Genomic DNA, 19,812 nt, shown 5'->3' on the forward strand with positions numbered 1-19,812 from the left:
ATAAGTGGGTAGCGAAATTCTTCTCAAGAAGTAAATTATTTTCAAAAATTTTAATAAAATTCTTGTCAAAATTTCAATTATTTAAACAAATAAAATTCTTCTCATGAATGCAATTATTTTCATAAATTATTATTTAAATTCTTCTTATGAATTCAATTATTTTTCAAAATTCTAATAAAATCCTTCAAAAATTTTCAATTATTTTCAAAAATTGTGATAAAATTCTTTAATTCAATAAATTTCAGTAAAATTTTATTTAAATTCCTTAAAAGAATTTAAACAGAGAGAAACTTAATTATTTTCAAAAGTTGTTAATAAAATTCTTCTTAAAATTTCAATTGTAAGAAACATTCAACTAGGTATTAAATTAAATTATTTTATTTTGTATTTAAATAATTGAATTTCCGTTGAAATTTTCTAATAAAAATTTATTTGAAAATGAATTTTTGTTAACATTTTAGAAAATAATTGAATATTAAAAACATTATAGTAGCGTGAATTTTAAAAATAATTGAATTTTGAAAAGGTTTTAAATTAAAATCTTTGAAAATTTGAATTTTTCGTACTTTTAACTAACAATTCTGTAGAATTAATTTTTTAAAAAATCTTTAATTGAATTTTTTTTTTGAAATTATTCGAAGTCTTAATTTTCTAATATATATTTAATTGAAGAATTTCCGAATAATCAAAAAAAAGTTAAAAATTCTAGAAAATAATAATAATTGAATTTAAAAGATGAAAATAATTTTTAAAAAGTTACTGCAACAATATTTTTACAATATAAAATAATGATTTTATCACTGGGATATTTTTAATTATTATAAAAACATAGAAGAAATCTATCTCAAATGTCCTTATGTTTTATAATAATATTCTTATAAAGTATTGAGTTTCAAAAGGTTTCAAATGAAAATATTTGAAAATTTCAATTTTATATACGTTTAACTGTCAATTTTGAAGAATTAATTTTTTTTGAAAAAGTTTAATATAATTTTTTTTTATATAATTTGAAGTTATTCGAATAATCAAAGTTTCATAAAATTGAATTTTAAACAAATGTATTTGAAAATTATCAAAGAACTTTTTCAAAAAAATATTAAAAATAGTTGATTTAGAGAAGAATTTTAGTTGAAAATTCTAGAAAATAATAATTGAATATGATGAAAATAATTTTTAAGAAGTTTCAGCAACAAATAATATTTTTAATATAAAATAATGATATAATACTTTTATAAGTTGTTTAATAATTTCAAAAAGGTTTGAATTTGAAATTTTTGTAAATCTTATTTTCTGTGGAACGATAATAATTAAATATTTATTTAAAAATGAAGTTATTGATGTTTTCGAATAATTTTACAATTTGAGAAGTTTGTAAATAAATGTAATAGAACATTTTTTTGAGTAGGTATCTAATCATTTTTAGAGTGAATCGCAGAATATTCTTTAGGATCAGGGAGAAAGTCAAAATCAGTCAGGAAGAAGTTTGTAAATCAAGGAAAATAAAAATGAATTTTTTGTGGCACCCCTAATAATTCTTGTTCCGTTTGGTTGAAGCACTTTAATAATCAACAAAGAATAAGTCATCTCTGAACGGATTGATTTACTGAATAAAGGGCAATTTGTTTGGTCTTAAATAAATGACCCTTAAGCATCCATGATGATCATAGTGCAGATAATTTAATCATAGTTAATTGTCCAATGAAATGGGTGTTCACATATAAAGTAATTGGCGCTTGAGCTCTTTGATCATTACGAGTATTCAGTTTATTTTAATAAGTGACAGTGTTAACGCCTGAAAAGAGTGTGCGCCTCTGCATAGCACACAACTAGAAAATTTATTCATACACATTGTTCCTCATATACATGCCTAGCGCGGGTAAGTGACCGCGAGCCATCACTATTTCTTTATGATCAAACAAGACAACGGTTTACCGGTCACTTATTGCAGTCGCTAGTTTTCCATTCGTGTGACGTGAATTATCAGTGACGTAATTCGCTTATATGTTAAAGATCCGACATGTCACGGTCGACTTCTAATCAACAACATTTTATTGCTCTTTTCATGCTCGAATGCCTTAAAAATCGCCTCATTCAATTTACGGTACACCCTTTTAATTAATTTCAATCGTTAACAGAATTTCAAGTTATTGAAATGTGGCTGAATGAGAAAGGAAAAAAAGTTTCATTAAAGTCTTCAGACGTTACGTTTCAATAATGGTTATTATTACGTCGTCAATGCACTAACGTATTACAGATAATTTGTTGACGTAGCAAAACATTACAGTTTAAAAAGTTGACCTAGGAGATTAAACCGATTATAAACAGTTCCTCTGGCTTTCGAGTTTTGAAATATAAATGGAAATTGATTTTTTTAATTCAGTAAAGCGTTAATTTTTTATCACACTTTATAGCTCATCGCGGAAACGATAAACGAATAAGGATACAAGTGGGTGTTTCGAATGACGTCTAAACTAAATATCGAACAATCTACTTGTCTTTCCCGATAAGCGTCGACTGATTTTATTTTTGTTTCAAAATTAACATAACAATAATAATAATAGTAAAGCAATGAACTTACAATTTGTCGTGATGAAGACACAAGGCCGTGCTCAAGACCCCTAATAGAATTATAAGTATAATTCCAGGAATGAAAATCGTAGTGACTATTTCTCTGAAGTAATTTCTGGTTGGAACTCCAGATTTCGTTGGTTGGGTCCAGCGCCACTCGGAATTTTCCACCAAATTCGATGGTGGTCTTCCAATGACATTCATACTGGGACCTCGTCTTGCACTCTCTTGATGCAAATCGTGGCTTTCGTCAATCTAAAGTGTTCAATATTTCAGCAATGTCAATAATTTATTTATAAATAAACATTGCTGCTCAATAGATTTTGCTCACTTTAGAGAGATTGAGAAGTATCACAAACAAATTTTATTCTTTCGTTTCTGAATAAGTTATGATTTGATTATGTAATTGTTTAAAAAAAAGAAAACCTATTTTTCAACTCTTAATGATTCAAATTCGTTGTGACCATATTTTTGGAAAATCTAATTTTAATGTATATGTGAAACTCGAAGATTTTCTGAGTTCATTAACCATAATCAGACTTTGCACTCGATAATTAATTTTAAAAAAGTAGTAAAAAGTATCTTTCAAACTAAAAAAAGTAGAAAAAGAGTAACTATCGAAAAATTAAACTTGACGACCAAAAAAACTCGTTTTAAACTTAACAATACTGACAAAAATTCCATTCTATATTTTATTTTACTGACTTTTCCTAATTTTCATCAAAAATATTTACTTCTTTCTTATCCTGATAATAAATTTAATTCCTGCAACGAATTTTATTATTCATCAAAGAATTTAAATATTTATAAAAATAATTTAATTCTCGCGAAGAATTTTATAAACATTTTTAAATAATTCATTTCTTTAGACTAATTTTATGCAAATTATAATTTAAATAATTGAATTCCTGAGAGATTTTTATTATTCATGAAAAAAATTGAATTCTTACGAGGACTTTTAGAAAAAAGGTTTAAATAATTGAATTCTGTTTGAAAATTTTATGAAAATAGTTGATATTGAAAATCATTGAATTGCAAAAAGTGTTTAAAAATAATTAAATTTTGCAAAGAATTCTATTAAAATTTTTGCCAATAATTAAATCCATGTGTGGTATTTTATTAAATTTTTTTGAAAATAATTGAATTCCTAAAAAGCTTTTTATTATTTATGCATATGATTGAATTCTTGAGAACGATTTTATTAGAATTTTTTCAAATAATTTAATTTCCAAGAATAAATTTATTACTTTTAAAAATAATTGAATTTTTGTGATGAATATTTTTATTTATCAAAAATGATTGAATTTTGCAAAGAATTTTATTAAAATGACTCAAAATAATTGAATGTTCGGGAATCATTTTGTTATTTATCTTTAATAATTGAATTAATTCGAAGAATTATTTATGCAAATAATTGAATTCCTGGGAAGAATGTTATTAAAATCAAAAAGAATAATTGAATTATTTCAAAAAAATTTAATTAAAATTCTATTTTAAATAATTGATTTCTTTCGAACAATTTTATTAACATATTTGAAAATAATTGAATTCCTGTGAAGAATTCTAATATTTTTGTAAATAATTGAATTCTTCCAAAGAATTTTGAAAAAACATTTTTCTAAATAATTGATTTTTTCGAGGAATTGAAATTAAATTTTTAATAATAATTATCCATTTTCAAGCAATTCCTGTAAAATTATATTAAAAATAATTGAAATCCTGAGATGAATTTTATTATTTTTGAAAATAATTGAATAGTTGCAAAGAATTTTATTAAAATTTTCAAAAATAATTTATTCCTGAAAAGAATTTTATTATTTTTGGTAATAATTGAATTATTTCGAAAAATTTTGTTAGAATCTAAAAGAATAATTAAATTATTTCAAAAAAATTTAATTAAAATTATATTTAAAATAATTAAATTCCTGTGAAAAATTCTATAATATTTTTGTAAATAATTCAATTCTTCCAAAAAATTAAAAAAAAAACATTTTTTAAAATAATTGATTATTTCGAGAAATTGAAATTAAATTTTTAAGAATAATTAGGTACATTTTTTAATCAATTCCTGTAAAATTGTATCTATTAAAAATAATTGAAATCCTGCGATGAAGTTTATTATTTATGAAAATAATTGAATAATTGCAAAGAATTATTTTATTAAAATTTTCAAAAATAATTGAATTTCTGAGAAGAATTTTATTATTTATGATAATAAATGAATTATTTCGAAAAATGTTATTAAAATGTTTAAAAATGATTGAAATCCTATGAAAATTTTTTTTTCTTTTAAATAATTGAATTTTTCAGAAGAATTTTATAACATTGTTTTAAATAATTAATTTGTTCGAAATATAATAAATATTATGAAAATTTTATTTTTTATAATTGAATTCTTGTGGAAAACTTTATTTCTGAAAATAATTGAATTTTTCGATTAACTAATTTTAAAATAGTATTAAAAATAATTGAAATTCTTCGATGAATTTTATTATTTATGAAAATAATTGAATTCTTGCTTAGAATTTTATCAAAAATTTTTTTAAAAAATGGAATTGCTATTTGATGAAAATACTAGATATTGAAAATAATTGAATTTTGAATATTTTTTAAAAATAATTGAATTGTTTAAAATAACTAGATTATACCTAATTTTTGATAATAGTTTTTGAATTTCTAGTATTTGAGAATTTAATGTAGTGGAAATTGTAAAAAAAAAAAACAGAAATAGGAGCTTTTAGTGACTGAAATCTAAAAAAATACCCAAACAGTAGCATAAGACATAAAATAATCTCTTTTTGATAGAAACGAAAATTGAAAACTTTTTGTAATGTACTTAATCGCTTAAACGCTACAAACCAATCTGAAAGAACACCAATCCAAAATAAAGTCTGCACTTCTGAAATGAGTTTCTACACTAGTCCTTTTGTAGTCCCTTGGACATGAAGATTTCTTTCGAAGTGGTTTTACTTCATTTTCTAAAAGTTGAAGATCGTTGGAAAAAGCAGTTGAGCTCCCAAGCCTCAGGACAACTCTGTTGCAAATAATGAAAATTAATTTTACAAAATAAAATATATTTTTACTTATATATCATCTTTCGAAAATTGTGGGAATATTAGTATATTGTATCATCAATGCAATATGCTGAATGCATTCATAAATATTCTACAGAATTACTGCTTTACTGAAATTAAAGAATATGCTTTGCAAAGCGCGACATGTTGGAATTCACGTGTCAAGTCAATCATTCATTCATTCCCCTCGCAAAAATTCCTTGGAAAACCAATTATTATTATTCTCGAGACATGTGCGTCATCACTTCCAAGGATCCCACGGTTTCTAATTAAGACCGAATCAGTTAAAAAATTATTCATTATCATATAACACGAAAATTCATTCAAATCCTCGAAATATTAATTCATTCAAAAATGTTTTAAATTGAAAAATTGTCGTCTGTGTCATTTGTTAAGGGAATATGTCTTCATGTTTTCTAACTAATAATGAAAGATGACCGTGTGATAAAATCATTATTTTACATAAGACTATTGTAACTGCAATTTTTTCAAAATTATTTTCATCATTTCAATTCAATTATTATTTTCTACAATTTTTAACCAAAATTCTTCTTTAAATTTAATAATTTGCAAAAAAGTTCATTTTGAGAATTTTCAAAACCATTTCTTAACAATACAATTTGACGTGAAATTTCGATTATTAGGAAATTCTTCAATTAAATACAATTGTAGAAAATAACAAATTCAAATAATTTTAAAAAAAATTTAATTAAACTTTTTCAAAAGTAATTAATTCTACACAATTGTTGGTTAAAAGTATGAAAAATTCAAATTTTCCTAAAATTTTAATTTGCAAACTTTTCAAAATTCAATTATTGCTAAAAATTGGTACGCTATAATGCTTTTAATATTATTCAATTATTATATCAAATTTTAACTGAAATTCATTTTAAATCAATTTTTATTACAAAATTCAACGAGAATTCAAAGAAGTTTATTAAAATTTTTGAAAATAATTGAATTCCTGCAAAGAATTTTATAAAATAATTGTAAAAAATAATTCAATTCCTGCAAAAAATGTTATTTTTTAAAAAATATTGAATTTTTGGGGAAGAATTCTATTAATTATGAAAAGATATTTAAATTCTTTAGTAGAACTTTATTTGAATGTTTTGAAAATAATTGAATGTCTGCGAAGAATTTTATGAAAATTGTAAAAAATAATTCAATTCCTGCAAAAAATGTTATTTTTTAAAAGAATTGAATTTTTAGGAAGAATTCTGTTATTTATGAAAAGATAATATTTCAATTCTTGCCCAAGAACTTTATTTGAATGTTTTAAAAATAATTAAATTTCTGCGAAGAATTTTATGAAATTTTTTAAAATAATTGAATTTTTGCAAATAGTTTTGGCATTTATAATGCGATAATTGAATTCTTTTTCAGAATTTTATTGTATTACATTATTTTAATAATAATTGAATATCTGCGAAAAAAATTATGAAAAGTTAAGAAAATAATTGAATTTCTGCGAAGAAATTTTATTTAGTGTTTGAAAATAATTGTATCATGCTAAAAATTTTGTTATTTTTGAAAATAATTGAATTTCTGCGAAAATTTTTAATATTTATAATGATAATTGAATTCTTGATAAGAATTTTATATTACAATTCTTTAAAATAATTGAATTTCTTCAAAGAATTTTGTAAAAAAAATTTTTAAATAATCTAATTTCTATACTAAGAATTTTATCCTTTATGAAAATAATTGAATTCTTACAAAGAATTTTGTTTATTTTTTTTAAAATTTGAATTCTTGTCAAGAACGTTATTAAAAGTTTTGAAAATAATAGAATTTTTGCGAAGAATTTTATGATAAATTTTGAAAATAATTGAATTCCTTCTAAAAGTTCTGTTATTTTTGAAAATAATTGAATTTCTGCAAAGAATTTTATGTATAGTGTTTGAAAATAATTTAATTATTCCTGCTAAAAAATTTGTTATTTTGAATTTTTTGAAAGAATTTTTGATATTTATAATGATAATTGAATTCTTGACAAGAATTCTATTACAATTTTTAAAAATAATTGAATTTGCGCTAGAATTTAATGATAAATTTTGAAAATAATTGAATTTCAGAGAAGAATAAAAAAAAAAAAAAATTGAATTTCTGCGAAGGGATCATTCATATATTACGTCACATGCTGAGGGGAGAGGGGGGTCTACAGTTTTGTGACACCCTGTGTAAAAATTACCAATTTCTATGTAACAAAATGTGACGTAGGGGAGGGGGGGGGGGTTGAAAAATGTCTAAATTTGCGTGACGTAATTTGCCAAAATTATATCGTACAATTTACGATCTTTTCGTCCCTTTTCAATCAAATTACGGACTTTGCGGAGCTTTTTTTTAAAAAAAACCTGAGTTTTACGGACTTAAAGGAAATTTACGGATCGATCAATATGAAATTTTATAAATAATTTTTTTTACCCTTGAAATAATGTACAATAAAGTCCTCATATCATAATTTTGATTGACTTCATAGTTTAAAGAAGAAAGAAATTTTTTTTTTTTATTTTTAAGAAAAAAAAAAAATTCTTAGTTTTTATCCTTTAGAGTGTCATAACTCCTTAAGGAGGTTCTACAGTAAAAAGGTATTTTTAGGTATTTTATTAGGTACCGTTTTAATAAAGTTTGTCGGACTTTTTTTTAATTTAGTTGATGTCAAATATTGTATGACAAAATATATGGAAATATAAATAAAAAAATGCCTGCAAAAAGTTTAGAATAAACAGTGTTATACAACATTCTCGCTTGCGGATATAGTAATCCACTCTATTATATTAAGTTAGAGAACGACCGACATTACAGAAAATCCTATTAGTAAGAAAAGAATAGACGTATCTTCGCCCTTTTCTTACTAATTATCCAGAGAATCAGGCTAACATTCAAAACCTAACCTTCTAAGTTTAGTTATTTCAAAAAAATTATTTTATTGATGCAAATATAAATATTTATTTTAATTAAAAACTATGCATTATTGAATCAAGTAATTTTCATAATTGATTTAAAGCAATATTTATTAGATCAAATTATTCTATTTAATTGACTTAAGTAATTTGTATTTGGTTCAAATAACTATTTATTTGATACCATAAATTAAAATATTTACTTAGTTCAAATAAATAAAAATAAATAAGTAAAAACAAATAAGTTTAAATACAATCGAACGAGCGTTAGCGAGTGAGGTATATGTCGCTAGTTTATAAATAAATACGTAAAACACAAATGAATAAAAAAAATAATTTTCTGTAAAGTATGACATTTTCCCTTAACCAAAAATACACTTGGGTTAATCCATATTATTTTGACTAATCTGGTAGACAACTAATTTAAAAAAATTATAATATTTTGTACTTTGCAGGAATGATTTTCATATTTTCAAAATCTAAAAATGAAAAGATTAAAAAGCAATTTATATATTTATTGTAAACTATGAATTTAAATTGATATTTTACAACCCCTTTTGCCTACTCATGTGCAAGGTGACTTATTGTCTAAAACACTAAATATTCCATAGTATTACAATTTTTTAAAATTAGTCGGTGGCCAGTTTAGTCGAAATAAAATGCATTGATCCACTTGTTGCCGTTAAATGTTTATTAAAAATTTCATCTTTATTCCTACCCTTCGCCTTCACCAGGTTGGAGTGGCAACCGAGCACCAAGTTCCACTGCCGATACCAAAAAAGTCAGTTGCAAGTCTGCGGCTTCTTTCCAAAGTTTCTTTCTAAAAATATATATCTATGAGCTGAGCCACAAAAGTCAAGAAACCAAAGACCTAGAAAATAGAGAAAAAATTTTGTTTAACCTGAATACATCAAGGAGTTCATCTACCCTTTTTGAATCCAACATATCCTCCACATTTAGATTGTCTATTTTCAATTGTATTTCATACTTGGTCAGATTTTCATTTTCCAGGATTTTTAAATCTAAGATCTTGTTTTTCGTCTCGTAAGTCTTTTTATCTAAGCCAATGATTTCCAGCTGCAATTTCAATTACGCATTGTTTGGCAATTTCATTCAAATTATATTAAATGACATTAAAAAATTCTACACATTAATTTTCTTTTTTCCAGATCTATGTTACATAGCAATGGGGCAATTTATTTTACATAAATTAAAAATTCAAACGGAATTCTCTTCATAAGGACTTTTTTCTCGACAACGAACCTCAAAAACAATTTTCTTAAACAGGGTTACCACGCTTTTGTTCTTTTCAAATTCCCTGACTTTTCCAGGTTTTCCAGGTTAAAAAACGGAAATTTTCCAGGTTTTTAATACGAAAATTATTCGAAAATATTCAAATTAGTAAAGATTTTTACTAATTCAAAAAGAATTTAGAAAAGCAAAAAAAATTCTAAAATTCTAAAAATTTTAAAATTTAGAAAGCAATAACATAAAAGAATATTTTATTATAAAACTTGCTACTTTGTTACTGTAACTTCTTCAAAAATTATTTTCTTTATTTCGATTATTCATTTCTAGAATTTTCAACTAAAATTATTCTTCTTTAAGTCAATTTTTTAAAATAATTTTTAAAAAAGTTCTTTGAGAATTTTCAAATTTTTTTTTTACAATTTAATTTTATGAAATTTTGACAGTCCTCAATTAAATGTATTAGAAATTAGAAACTTTAAATAATTAAAAAAAATTCCATTAAACTTTTCAAAAAAATTAATTCTACAGAATTGCTAGTTAAAAGTACGAAAAATTCAAATTTTCAAAAATTTTAATTTAAAACCTTTTCAAAATTCAATTATTTCTAAAATTCACGCTATAATGCTTTCAATATTCAATTATAATCTAAAATTTGAACTGAAATTAATTTTTAAATCAATTTTTAATAGAAAATTCTACGAGAAATCAATTATTTAAATACAAGAGTAAATATAGTTTATTAAATAATTAAATGTTTCTTAAAATATAATTCTTCTAAAGAATTTTATCAACAAATTTTCAAATAATTAAATTCTTTTGACGAATTTTAATCAAATTTTTAAGAATAATTACATTTTTTGAGGAATTCGATAAAAATTGTATTAAAAATAATTGAAATTATGTGATGAGTTTTATTATTTATGAAAATAAATTAATATTGCGAAGAATTTTATTGAAATTTGTTTCAAAGAATTTAATTCTTTTTAGGAATTTAAAAAAATAATAAAAATTGAAAATCATTAAATTAAGGAAAAATTTTGAAAATAATTGAAATTAGGACAAGAATTTTATTGAAATTTTTGAAAATAATTGAATTTTGAAAAAAAATTTTGTTATTTATAAAGGTAACTGTGATTTTAACAAGAATTTTTTTTTAATTTTAAACAAAATTGAATTTTGTGAGATGAATTTTACTAATTTGAAAATAATTGAATTTCTGCAATGATTTGTAACTTCTCCGAAATCCAATATTTTTAAAAATGTTTTTAACTAAAATTCTTCTATAAATCCATTATTTTTAATAATTAATTAAATATAAATTGACAAATTTAACTAATTTTAAAAGATTTTGAATTATTAAAATTTTTCGAAAATCTAAGTTCATTAAAATTTCTAATTGAATTCATTCGAAATTGAAATTTTTTAAAATTTAAAATCGAACATAATTGAATTTTATGAGAAGAATTTTATTAACTTGAAAATAATTCAATTTCTGCAATTATTTGTAACTTTTTCAAAATTCATTAATATTTTTAAAATGTTTTTAACTAAAATTCTTCTATAAATCCATTATTTTTAATAATTAATTACATTTTAGAAAATTTAACAAATTTCACCAGAATTGAAATTAAAATTCTTCAAAAAAATGGGTTTCATAAAATAAATTAACAATTTTCATATAAAGAATTTTATCAAAAAAAATTTTAAATAATTTAATTCTCTTGGCAAATTTTAATAAAATTTTTAAGAATACTTTTATTTGTTGAGAAATTTGATGAAAATTTTATTAAAAATAATTGAAATTCTGCCAATAATTTTATTACCTAATTTTTGAAAATAATTGAATTTCGAAAAGGAATTTTATTTTTTATAAAGATAATTGAAATTTTGACGAGAATTTTTGTAAATTTTTGAACATAATTGAATTTCTGCGAAGAATTAGAATACTTTTGAAAATAATTGAATTCCTGAGACGAATTTTATTAAAATATCTTTTTCAATAATTGAATTCTTTTGTGAAATCTGATTGAAATAGTAGACATTAAAAATAATTAAATTTAGACAAATTTTTGAAATTAATTAAATTTCTACGTAGAATTTTATAAAAATTATTTTGAAAAAAATTTCATTCTTACAAAGAATTTCATTATTTATGAAAATAATTCAATTTTTTGAAGACATTTAATTAAAAATGTATTGAAAATAAAACTTAAATTGTAATAAATAAATGGAAGTAAAAGTTTTTAAAATAATTGAATTTCTTTGCTGAATTTTAATAAAATTTTTAAGAATAATTACATTTTTTGAAGAATTCCATTAAAATTGTATTAAAAATTTAAAAAAATTGAAAGTCTGCGATGAGTTTTATTATGAATTTATGAAAATATTTGAATCCCTGTAAAAAATGTTATTATTTATGAAAATCATTGAATAATAATTTTAAATTATTAGAAATAGATTTGAAAATTATAATTGTCAAAGAACTTTTTCTAAAATTATTAAAAATAATCGATTTAAAGAAGAATTTTAGTTAAAAGTTCTTGTAAGTAATAATTGAATTGTAAATGATTTTATCACTCGGTCATCTTTAATTATTATAAAACATGAAGAAATCGACCAGTTTGAGTCTTCGACTCGGAGTTATCGATATCTTCATGTTTTATAGTTATGAAAAATTGAATTTCTAGTTTTAAGTAAAATGTTCTCTTATTTGACTCGGACTGCTTATATTTTTGTCAGCAATTGGTCCGTAATTTTTCATTTTTGGTACGTGAAGTCCGTATTTTTAAATACTTTCACTGGTTCGAGCCCTGTGTATATATTATTAGAAAAAAAAGAACTTACTCATTGTTTCCTGTGTATAAAAATGAACTTTAGAGATTAATGTTGCAAAAATAAGGATTTCTTAATTATTTACTTTAAAATCTTGTTGACTTCTTGGAGGAACTCCATACAAATATCCTTGTCGAGCTCTTTCACTATAGACATAATGAATCCATGATGGTAAATCTGGTGCATTAAGTAGTGATGATTGATAAGAAAATCGACGTGTATAAAAACCTGAAATATATTTGCAAGTGTGAAAGAATTGAAATTAGTTATAATAAAACATAAAAAAAGAAAAAATAAAAAAACACGCCTTACCTTCCATATTCCACCCAAAAATATCAGGAGATATCGGAATGACGAACACCTGAGACGTTAAGATGTTTTCAGTGCTAACGATGCTCCATAAAGACAGCAAAACGAAAGTTAGTAATATGTGTTTTGTCATTTTAAACAGCTGAAAACAATAACAAACTGTTTTTATTTTAAAACTTGTTTAAACATTAGAACTGCTTTTAAATACTTGCTAAAAGCAATTTAAATGTTTTAGACTTTATTTAGATAGAATGTTACAAACAAGTTTTTTTAAATGACTGTCCAGAATAGATTTTTTATTGAGAAATGTATAATCACAATTATTATATTATTAATTTTTTCCTGATAAAGAACGATAATTATTAATAAAAAATTTATTACTAAGAAACAAACATTAATAATCAAGAATCTACCAAAAGACTTGAATTTTATTCCAATGTATAAATTATGATTCTAAAAATTGACATTATTCGAGAAAGATTATAAGCAGATTAGAGTTAAAATAATATTTTTGAAACATAGCAGACGACACAGACTTAAGGAACTTGCTTCCTGACACTCTGACAGGTTAAGACATGATAGAGGTATAATATTATTACTTTGTAAAGTAGAAAAAATAATGAGCATATAAACAAGTTACCTGATTATATCGATCGTTCGTTCGGTAAAGTGAAAAGATTGTTTAGCGCATTAATGTAATTCAAAACTTTCTTACGGTCATAATGAGACCTATTTTAATGTAAGAACATGAAGATATTCTACCTACAAAATTTGTTGTTGATATCATCGACCTCCAGACCAGAAACCCCAGAAACCAATTTCCTCGAGATGCGTCTGCGCCGGTCTTATAGGTTACGAATGCAGGAGTGTTTTCCTTTTTGACAACAATTTTTATGAATTAATATTTCTCCAAAAGACCAAAAACAAACAAAAATTTCGTATATGGATGGGTTTGGCTAAATTTTTGAATACATTAAGATCTTCAATTAGACAAAAAATTGACAAAATTATTTTTATATATTAGTATGTATAACTTTTTGCAAGAAATTCAATGGTCATAAAATACAAATTTAAAACATCAGAAAATTATTAAAACATGTGTTTTTATATTTAAATAAAATTAGCAACTCAACATTTTTATTTTTACTACTTAATTTTGAAGTATTTCTTTAAGAAAAATAATTTTTTCGTTTAAAAATATATCTATATGCATATGGGGCAAAATTCCTCAACTTTATACTGTCCAGGTCAAAAAATATTTATGTTGTTGAGTTTTCTCGAAACTTTGTTAAAATGTTACTATTATTAGTAGAAGTGTACATATAAATTTTTTTTTGAATTTGATAAAATATTTTTTGAGTTATGGAGTTTCAAAATTTTGACTTTTTTGAAAATATCATTTTTTTCGATTTAATATATTGATAAGTAAAATTATAACCAAATTAAAAGTATGAATAGTGATTTTTAAAGGGTTTTTCACGATCTACAAGCTGGTGATAAAAAAAATTATTTACAATATTATTTTCAACTTCAAAAATTTTCAAGGTCCCATAATTATATGTTTTGCCCCATATATAGTACATACACTGTAAAAAAATCTGGTGTAAAATAACACGAAACTTGTAATTTCACACATCAAAATTATAGGTTGTACGTAGTAAATTTATTTCGTTCCAAAAGTAGTTTTACTATTTTTAATAATTTTACATTATACGACTATGTAATTTAATAGTTTTGTGTAAATTTACTACGTCCGACGTAGGAAAATTTGATCACTATGTCCGACGTGGTATTTTTACATTGCGTGTATTTCTACACTTTGACGTAATATTACGTCGCACGATCTGTATAATTACATGGCGAATGTAATTTTCTTATTCCTTTAAAATTTTCAAAAAATTTTCAAGTTTTTATAAATAACTCTAAAAAAGTGTATATAATGTACATTTATAGAAAGTATAATATGCTAATTTATAAGTAAATAATAATATTACAAAAAGTTTTGGGCAATATTTCATAAATACAAAAAGTTACGACTGAAAATATTATTTCAAAAAATATTTGCAGGTTATGTAGATTACAGTCGGCGTGTAAAAATACCACGTCGGACATAGTGACCAAACTTTCCAACGTCGGACATAGTAAATTTACACCAGATTTTTTTACAGTGTATATACTTATAGCTGTAAAATCAGGGTTGCACACGTAATTAATATACGTCACATAAATTACATGGTTTTTTTTACGTATATTACGTACGTAAATTACCTCAACAATTTTAAACACAATGCATTTTATTGTGCTGGTGGGAGGTAAAATACGTCTTTTATCCCCCTCCCCCAGTGTTGGGAAGTGACGCGTCACTCGAGGTTTTTGACGTAAAATACTTGGTTTTTTACATAGGTAAAATACGTATTTTACCCCCCTCCCCCAAAAAATACATTGTGTATAAAACTTTTGAAGTAAAATACGAGGTATTTTACTGTAAAAATCCATGTAATTTACCTGAGGTATTTTACGCGCCCAACCCTGCCCTCCCCAAAAAAATACATGACGATTGTGTATAAAGACAAAATTAAAAAATACGAGGTATTTTACTGTAGAAAAACCACGTAATGTACCTGAAGTACTTTACGTGCCCAACCCTGCACACAAGTTCAGGGGAAGTCCATAAATTACGTAAGACATATGGTTTTGGAAATTTTAACCCATAAGAAATGTGGGCCAAAGCCCATCAAAGGGCCCAAAGCAAAATAGAAACATAACCTTAATCGTAAACGTAAGAATCAGTTGACCATCGTGCCCCGGGCCGGGGCTTGATGGATGGATGGAACCCGGGTAAGTTCAGATCTTATTGTAATTATATATCATAAAATTATTATTTAATGAATAATTTTACTTAAATATTTCAAAATTAATTCAATTTTCAAAGAGTTATGCGTTTACAATTTTCATAAATAGATCAACTTCAAAAGGTTTTAATTTGAAATTTTAGAAAATATGAATTTTTAATGAATTTAATTGGAAATTTTAAAAATTACTATATTTTTAAAAAATTTTAATAATTCACATTCTTCTGAAAGTAGTTACATTTTTTATTAATTAACTATTAAAAATAATGGATTTATAGAAGAATTTTAGTTAAAAACACTAAAAAAAATTGATTTTTGGTGATGTTACAAATGATTGCATAAATTCTATTATTTTCAAAAGTAATAAAATTCTTGTCAAAATTTCAATTATTTTCAAAAATTTTTCTCATTTCAATGATTCTCAATATCTATACTATTTTAATAAATTTCTGAAAAGAATTCAATTACATATTTAAAAAAAATTTTAATAAAATAATTGTACGCAAACATTTAATTATTATCAATAATAATAAATTTTTTTAAAAATTTTAATTTTAATTATTTTTAATACAATTTTAATCGAATTCCTCAAAAAATGTAATAATTCTTAAAAATGATTAAAATTTGTTAAAAGAATTCAATTATTAAAAATAGTTACAGTAACAATGAATGAATAAATAAATAAACAATATTCTTAATATAAAATAATGATAATACTTTTATAAGTTGTTTAATATCAAAAAGGTTTGAATTTAAAATTTTTGAAAATCTTAATTCCTGTGGAAAAACAATAATAATTAAATATTTATTTAAAGAAGAAGTTATTGATGTTTTCGAATAATTTTACAATATTAAAGAAATTTGTAAATAAATGTAATAGAACATTTTTTTGAGTAAAATTTTTTCCTTTATTTTCTAAAAATTTAAAAATTTTCAATTTCGTTTTCAATTAAAATTTACAATTGACAAATATAGAATTTATAAACATTTTCTCCCTTAATTTTTAAAAAAACTTTGAATTTTATTGAAGCAATTATTGTCATTAAGAAATTGAAATGATGCAAATTATTTCTTTATGAAAATTGAGAATTTTCTACAAAAATATTAAGAAACGGGAATAATGTAATGTTTTTTTTCCCAAAGAAAAGAATCAGTTTGTGAACACAATATTGTTATTGAGAATTAAAAATTATGCATAAAATTGATATAAGTATTTCCTATTTCTTAATAATTAACAATTTTCTAATATTTTTTATAAATAAAAAGGAAAGAAATTTGCATAATTTAGATCAATCAAACAAAATTTGTTAGAAAAAACAAAATTTATTTGTTTATCATAATTTTTTTAAAATTTTCTAATTTCAAATATTTTATTATAAATCATGAAAAATACCTGCATATTTTCGATTTGTCAAACAATATTTTCTAAACAATAAAAAATAAAAGCATATACAAAAAACTATAACTTCAAAGTGTGTGGACAGACAGAATGAATGAAAGAATAAAATACGAAGATTATTATAGTTAATTAATTTTACTATGAAACTAGCAATAATTTGCGCGCTACAACGCGCGGCTAACTTCTTACTACCTTTTTAAAATAAAATTAGCAATTTTAAAAATAATAGAATTTTAAAATTTTCTAATTTAAATTTTTGTTGAAAACACTAAAAAAAAATTCAATTTTGGAGAAATTACAAATAATTGCAGAAATTCAATTATTTTAAAAAAAAAAAAAATAAATAAAATTCAACCATGTTCAAAATTTTTAAAAAATTCTCGTAAAAATCCCAATTATATTTATAAATAACAAAATATTCTTCTCAAAAGTTCAATTATTTTCATAAACGTCAAAAAAATTCTTGTCCTAATTTCAATAATTTTCAAAAAATTTTCTAATTTTAATGATTTTCAATATCTACTATTTTAATAAAATTTCCCAAAAAGAATTCAATTATTTAAAAAAATTTTTAATAAAATTCTACGTAAACATTTAATTATTTTCATAAATAATAAAAATTTGACTGCAATTCAATTATTTTCATAAATAATAAAATTTTTTTAAGGAATCCAATTATTATTTTCATAAAGAATAATTTTAAATTCTAGAAAATAATAATTGAATTAAAATGATGAAAATAATTTTGATGAAGTTACAGTAACAATCTTCTTGTAATATAAAATAATGATTTTATCTCTCGATCATCTTTAATTATTAGAAAACATGAAGAAATCATGTTTTATAATAAATACATTTAGTAGTTGTTTCATTTAAAAAAGGTTCGAATTTGAAATTTTTTAATGTCTTAATTCCTGTGGAAAATCCTGTTCCAAAAATAAGATTAAAAATAGGAATTGTGCAAATATTTTTCCTCTTTTTCTAAAACAAAATAATAATTTTGTTGAAAAAATTGTGATTCATAAACAAAAATAATGCAAAATAAATAAATTTTCTATTTCTCAATCACAGTTGTTCAGCAATTTTCTAATTTTGTTTATAGAAGTAAAGAAAATTTTAGTCTTTTAATGCAGGGTTGCCACGCAACCTGGAAACCTGGAAAACCTGGAAATGTCAGGGAATTTCATAAACCTTGAAAAAACCTAGAAAAGTTAGGAAATTTTGATCGAAATCCTGAAAAAATTGTTATTTTCTAAAGTTTATTCTTGAAATCTAATTTTACATAGATATTCCAAAATTAATTAAATTTTAAAAAAGTTACGTTTACAATTTCCATAAGTACAGATGAATTTCAAAAGATTTTAATTTGAAATTTTGTAAAATTTCAATTTTGAATGAATTTAACTAGAAATTGTCTTAAAGAACGTAAATTTTTGAGAAAATTTAATTATTCCAATTCTTCTGAAATTAGTTAAATTTTTTAATATATATATATTTTTAATTGATTACTAAAAATAATGGATTTATAGAAGAATTTTAATTAAAAACACTAAAAGAAATTGAATGTTAAAGCAATTACAAATGATTGCATAAATTCAATTATTTTTCAAATTAGTAAAATTCTTCTTAGAAATTCAATTATTTAAAAAGACATTTTAATAAAATTCGTCTCAAGAATTCAATTATTTTCAAAAGTAATATAATTCTTCGCAAAAATTTAATTGTGTTCAACAATTTACAAAAATTCTCGTCAAAATTTCAATAATCTTTATAAATTTTTCTCCGAAATTCAAATATTTACCAAGTTGAAGTCCACAACGTTGATCAACGAAAAAAAATTGTTCACTTAGTAAATTAATTAAAAATGACGCAGCAATATTGACACAAAAATATTTAGAAAGAAAGATTGATGTTCATATTTTGCTAATAATTATTTTACAATTAAATATTAAATTAAAAATAATACTTGAATGTATTAAATAAATTTCTTTCGTTGATAAACGTTGTGGACTTCAACTTTGTAAATATTTTCAAAAACATTAATAAAATTCTTGGCAAAATTTCAATTATTTTCAAAAACTCTTATAAAAAAAAAAGTTTTAAAAACTCTTTTCTCTTTGGAGAAATTAAATTATTTTTAATAAAATTTTAATCAAATAGCCGGAAAATAAACTTATTCTTAAAAATTTTATTAAAATTTGTCAAGAGAATTAAATTATTTAAAAATTTTTTTTTTTTTTTTTTTTTTTTTGTTTTTTGTCTTTATAAAAAATTCAATTTTAAGAAACATTCAATTATTTAATAAAATATTTATTTTTGTATTTAAATAATTGAATTCTCGTGGATTTTTCTAGTAAATATTGATTTAAAAATGAATTTCAGTTAAAATTCAAATCAAAAAATCTTTTAGAAAATTTGAAGTTTTCATACTTTTAATTAACAATTCTCTAGAAGTTATTTTTTAAAAAAGTTAAATGGAAATTTTTTTTAATTATTTCAAGTTTTTAATTTCTAATTTATTTAATTGAAGAATGTCAGAATAATCGAAAGTTTAGGTAAAACTGAACTGTAAACAAATGGATTTAAAAATTCTCAAAGAAGAACTTTTTCAAAAATTATTT

At 22.2% G+C, this 19,812-nt stretch overlaps 1 protein-coding gene across 8 annotated transcripts in view; it reads right to left on the minus strand.

Annotated features, from left to right (window-relative positions):
- LOC122512994 (epsilon-sarcoglycan) overlaps positions 1 to 19,812 on the minus strand; it is a 44,142-nt gene that overhangs the window by 23,063 nt on the left and 1,267 nt on the right. For 3 of the 8 annotated variants that reach the window (XM_043629213.1, XM_043629209.1, XM_043629210.1), the window contains 7 exons: positions 13,707 to 13,814; positions 12,944 to 13,082; positions 12,717 to 12,859; positions 9,450 to 9,625; positions 9,267 to 9,368; positions 5,428 to 5,602; positions 2,579 to 2,823 (listed from right to left, as the gene is read on the minus strand). In XM_043629213.1, coding sequence (XP_043485148.1) covers positions 2,579 to 2,823; positions 5,428 to 5,602; positions 9,267 to 9,368; positions 9,450 to 9,625; positions 12,717 to 12,859; positions 12,944 to 13,082; positions 13,707 to 13,727 — 1,001 coding nt within the window. In that variant the 5' untranslated portion in view covers positions 13,728 to 13,814. Of the gene's footprint in view, positions 1 to 2,578; positions 2,824 to 5,427; positions 5,603 to 9,266; positions 9,369 to 9,449; positions 9,626 to 12,716; positions 12,860 to 12,943; positions 13,083 to 13,353; positions 13,496 to 13,580; positions 13,830 to 14,454; positions 14,580 to 19,812 lie in introns of those variants that run through there. The other 5 variants (XM_043629212.1, XM_043629211.1, XM_043629215.1 and 2 more) reach the window with 5 other exon arrangements.

The sequence above is a fragment of the Leptopilina heterotoma genome, unplaced genomic scaffold (genome assembly GCF_015476425.1).
Source record: "Leptopilina heterotoma isolate Lh14 unplaced genomic scaffold, ASM1547642v1 Lhet_130, whole genome shotgun sequence".
NCBI lineage: Eukaryota > Metazoa > Arthropoda > Insecta > Hymenoptera > Figitidae > Leptopilina > Leptopilina heterotoma.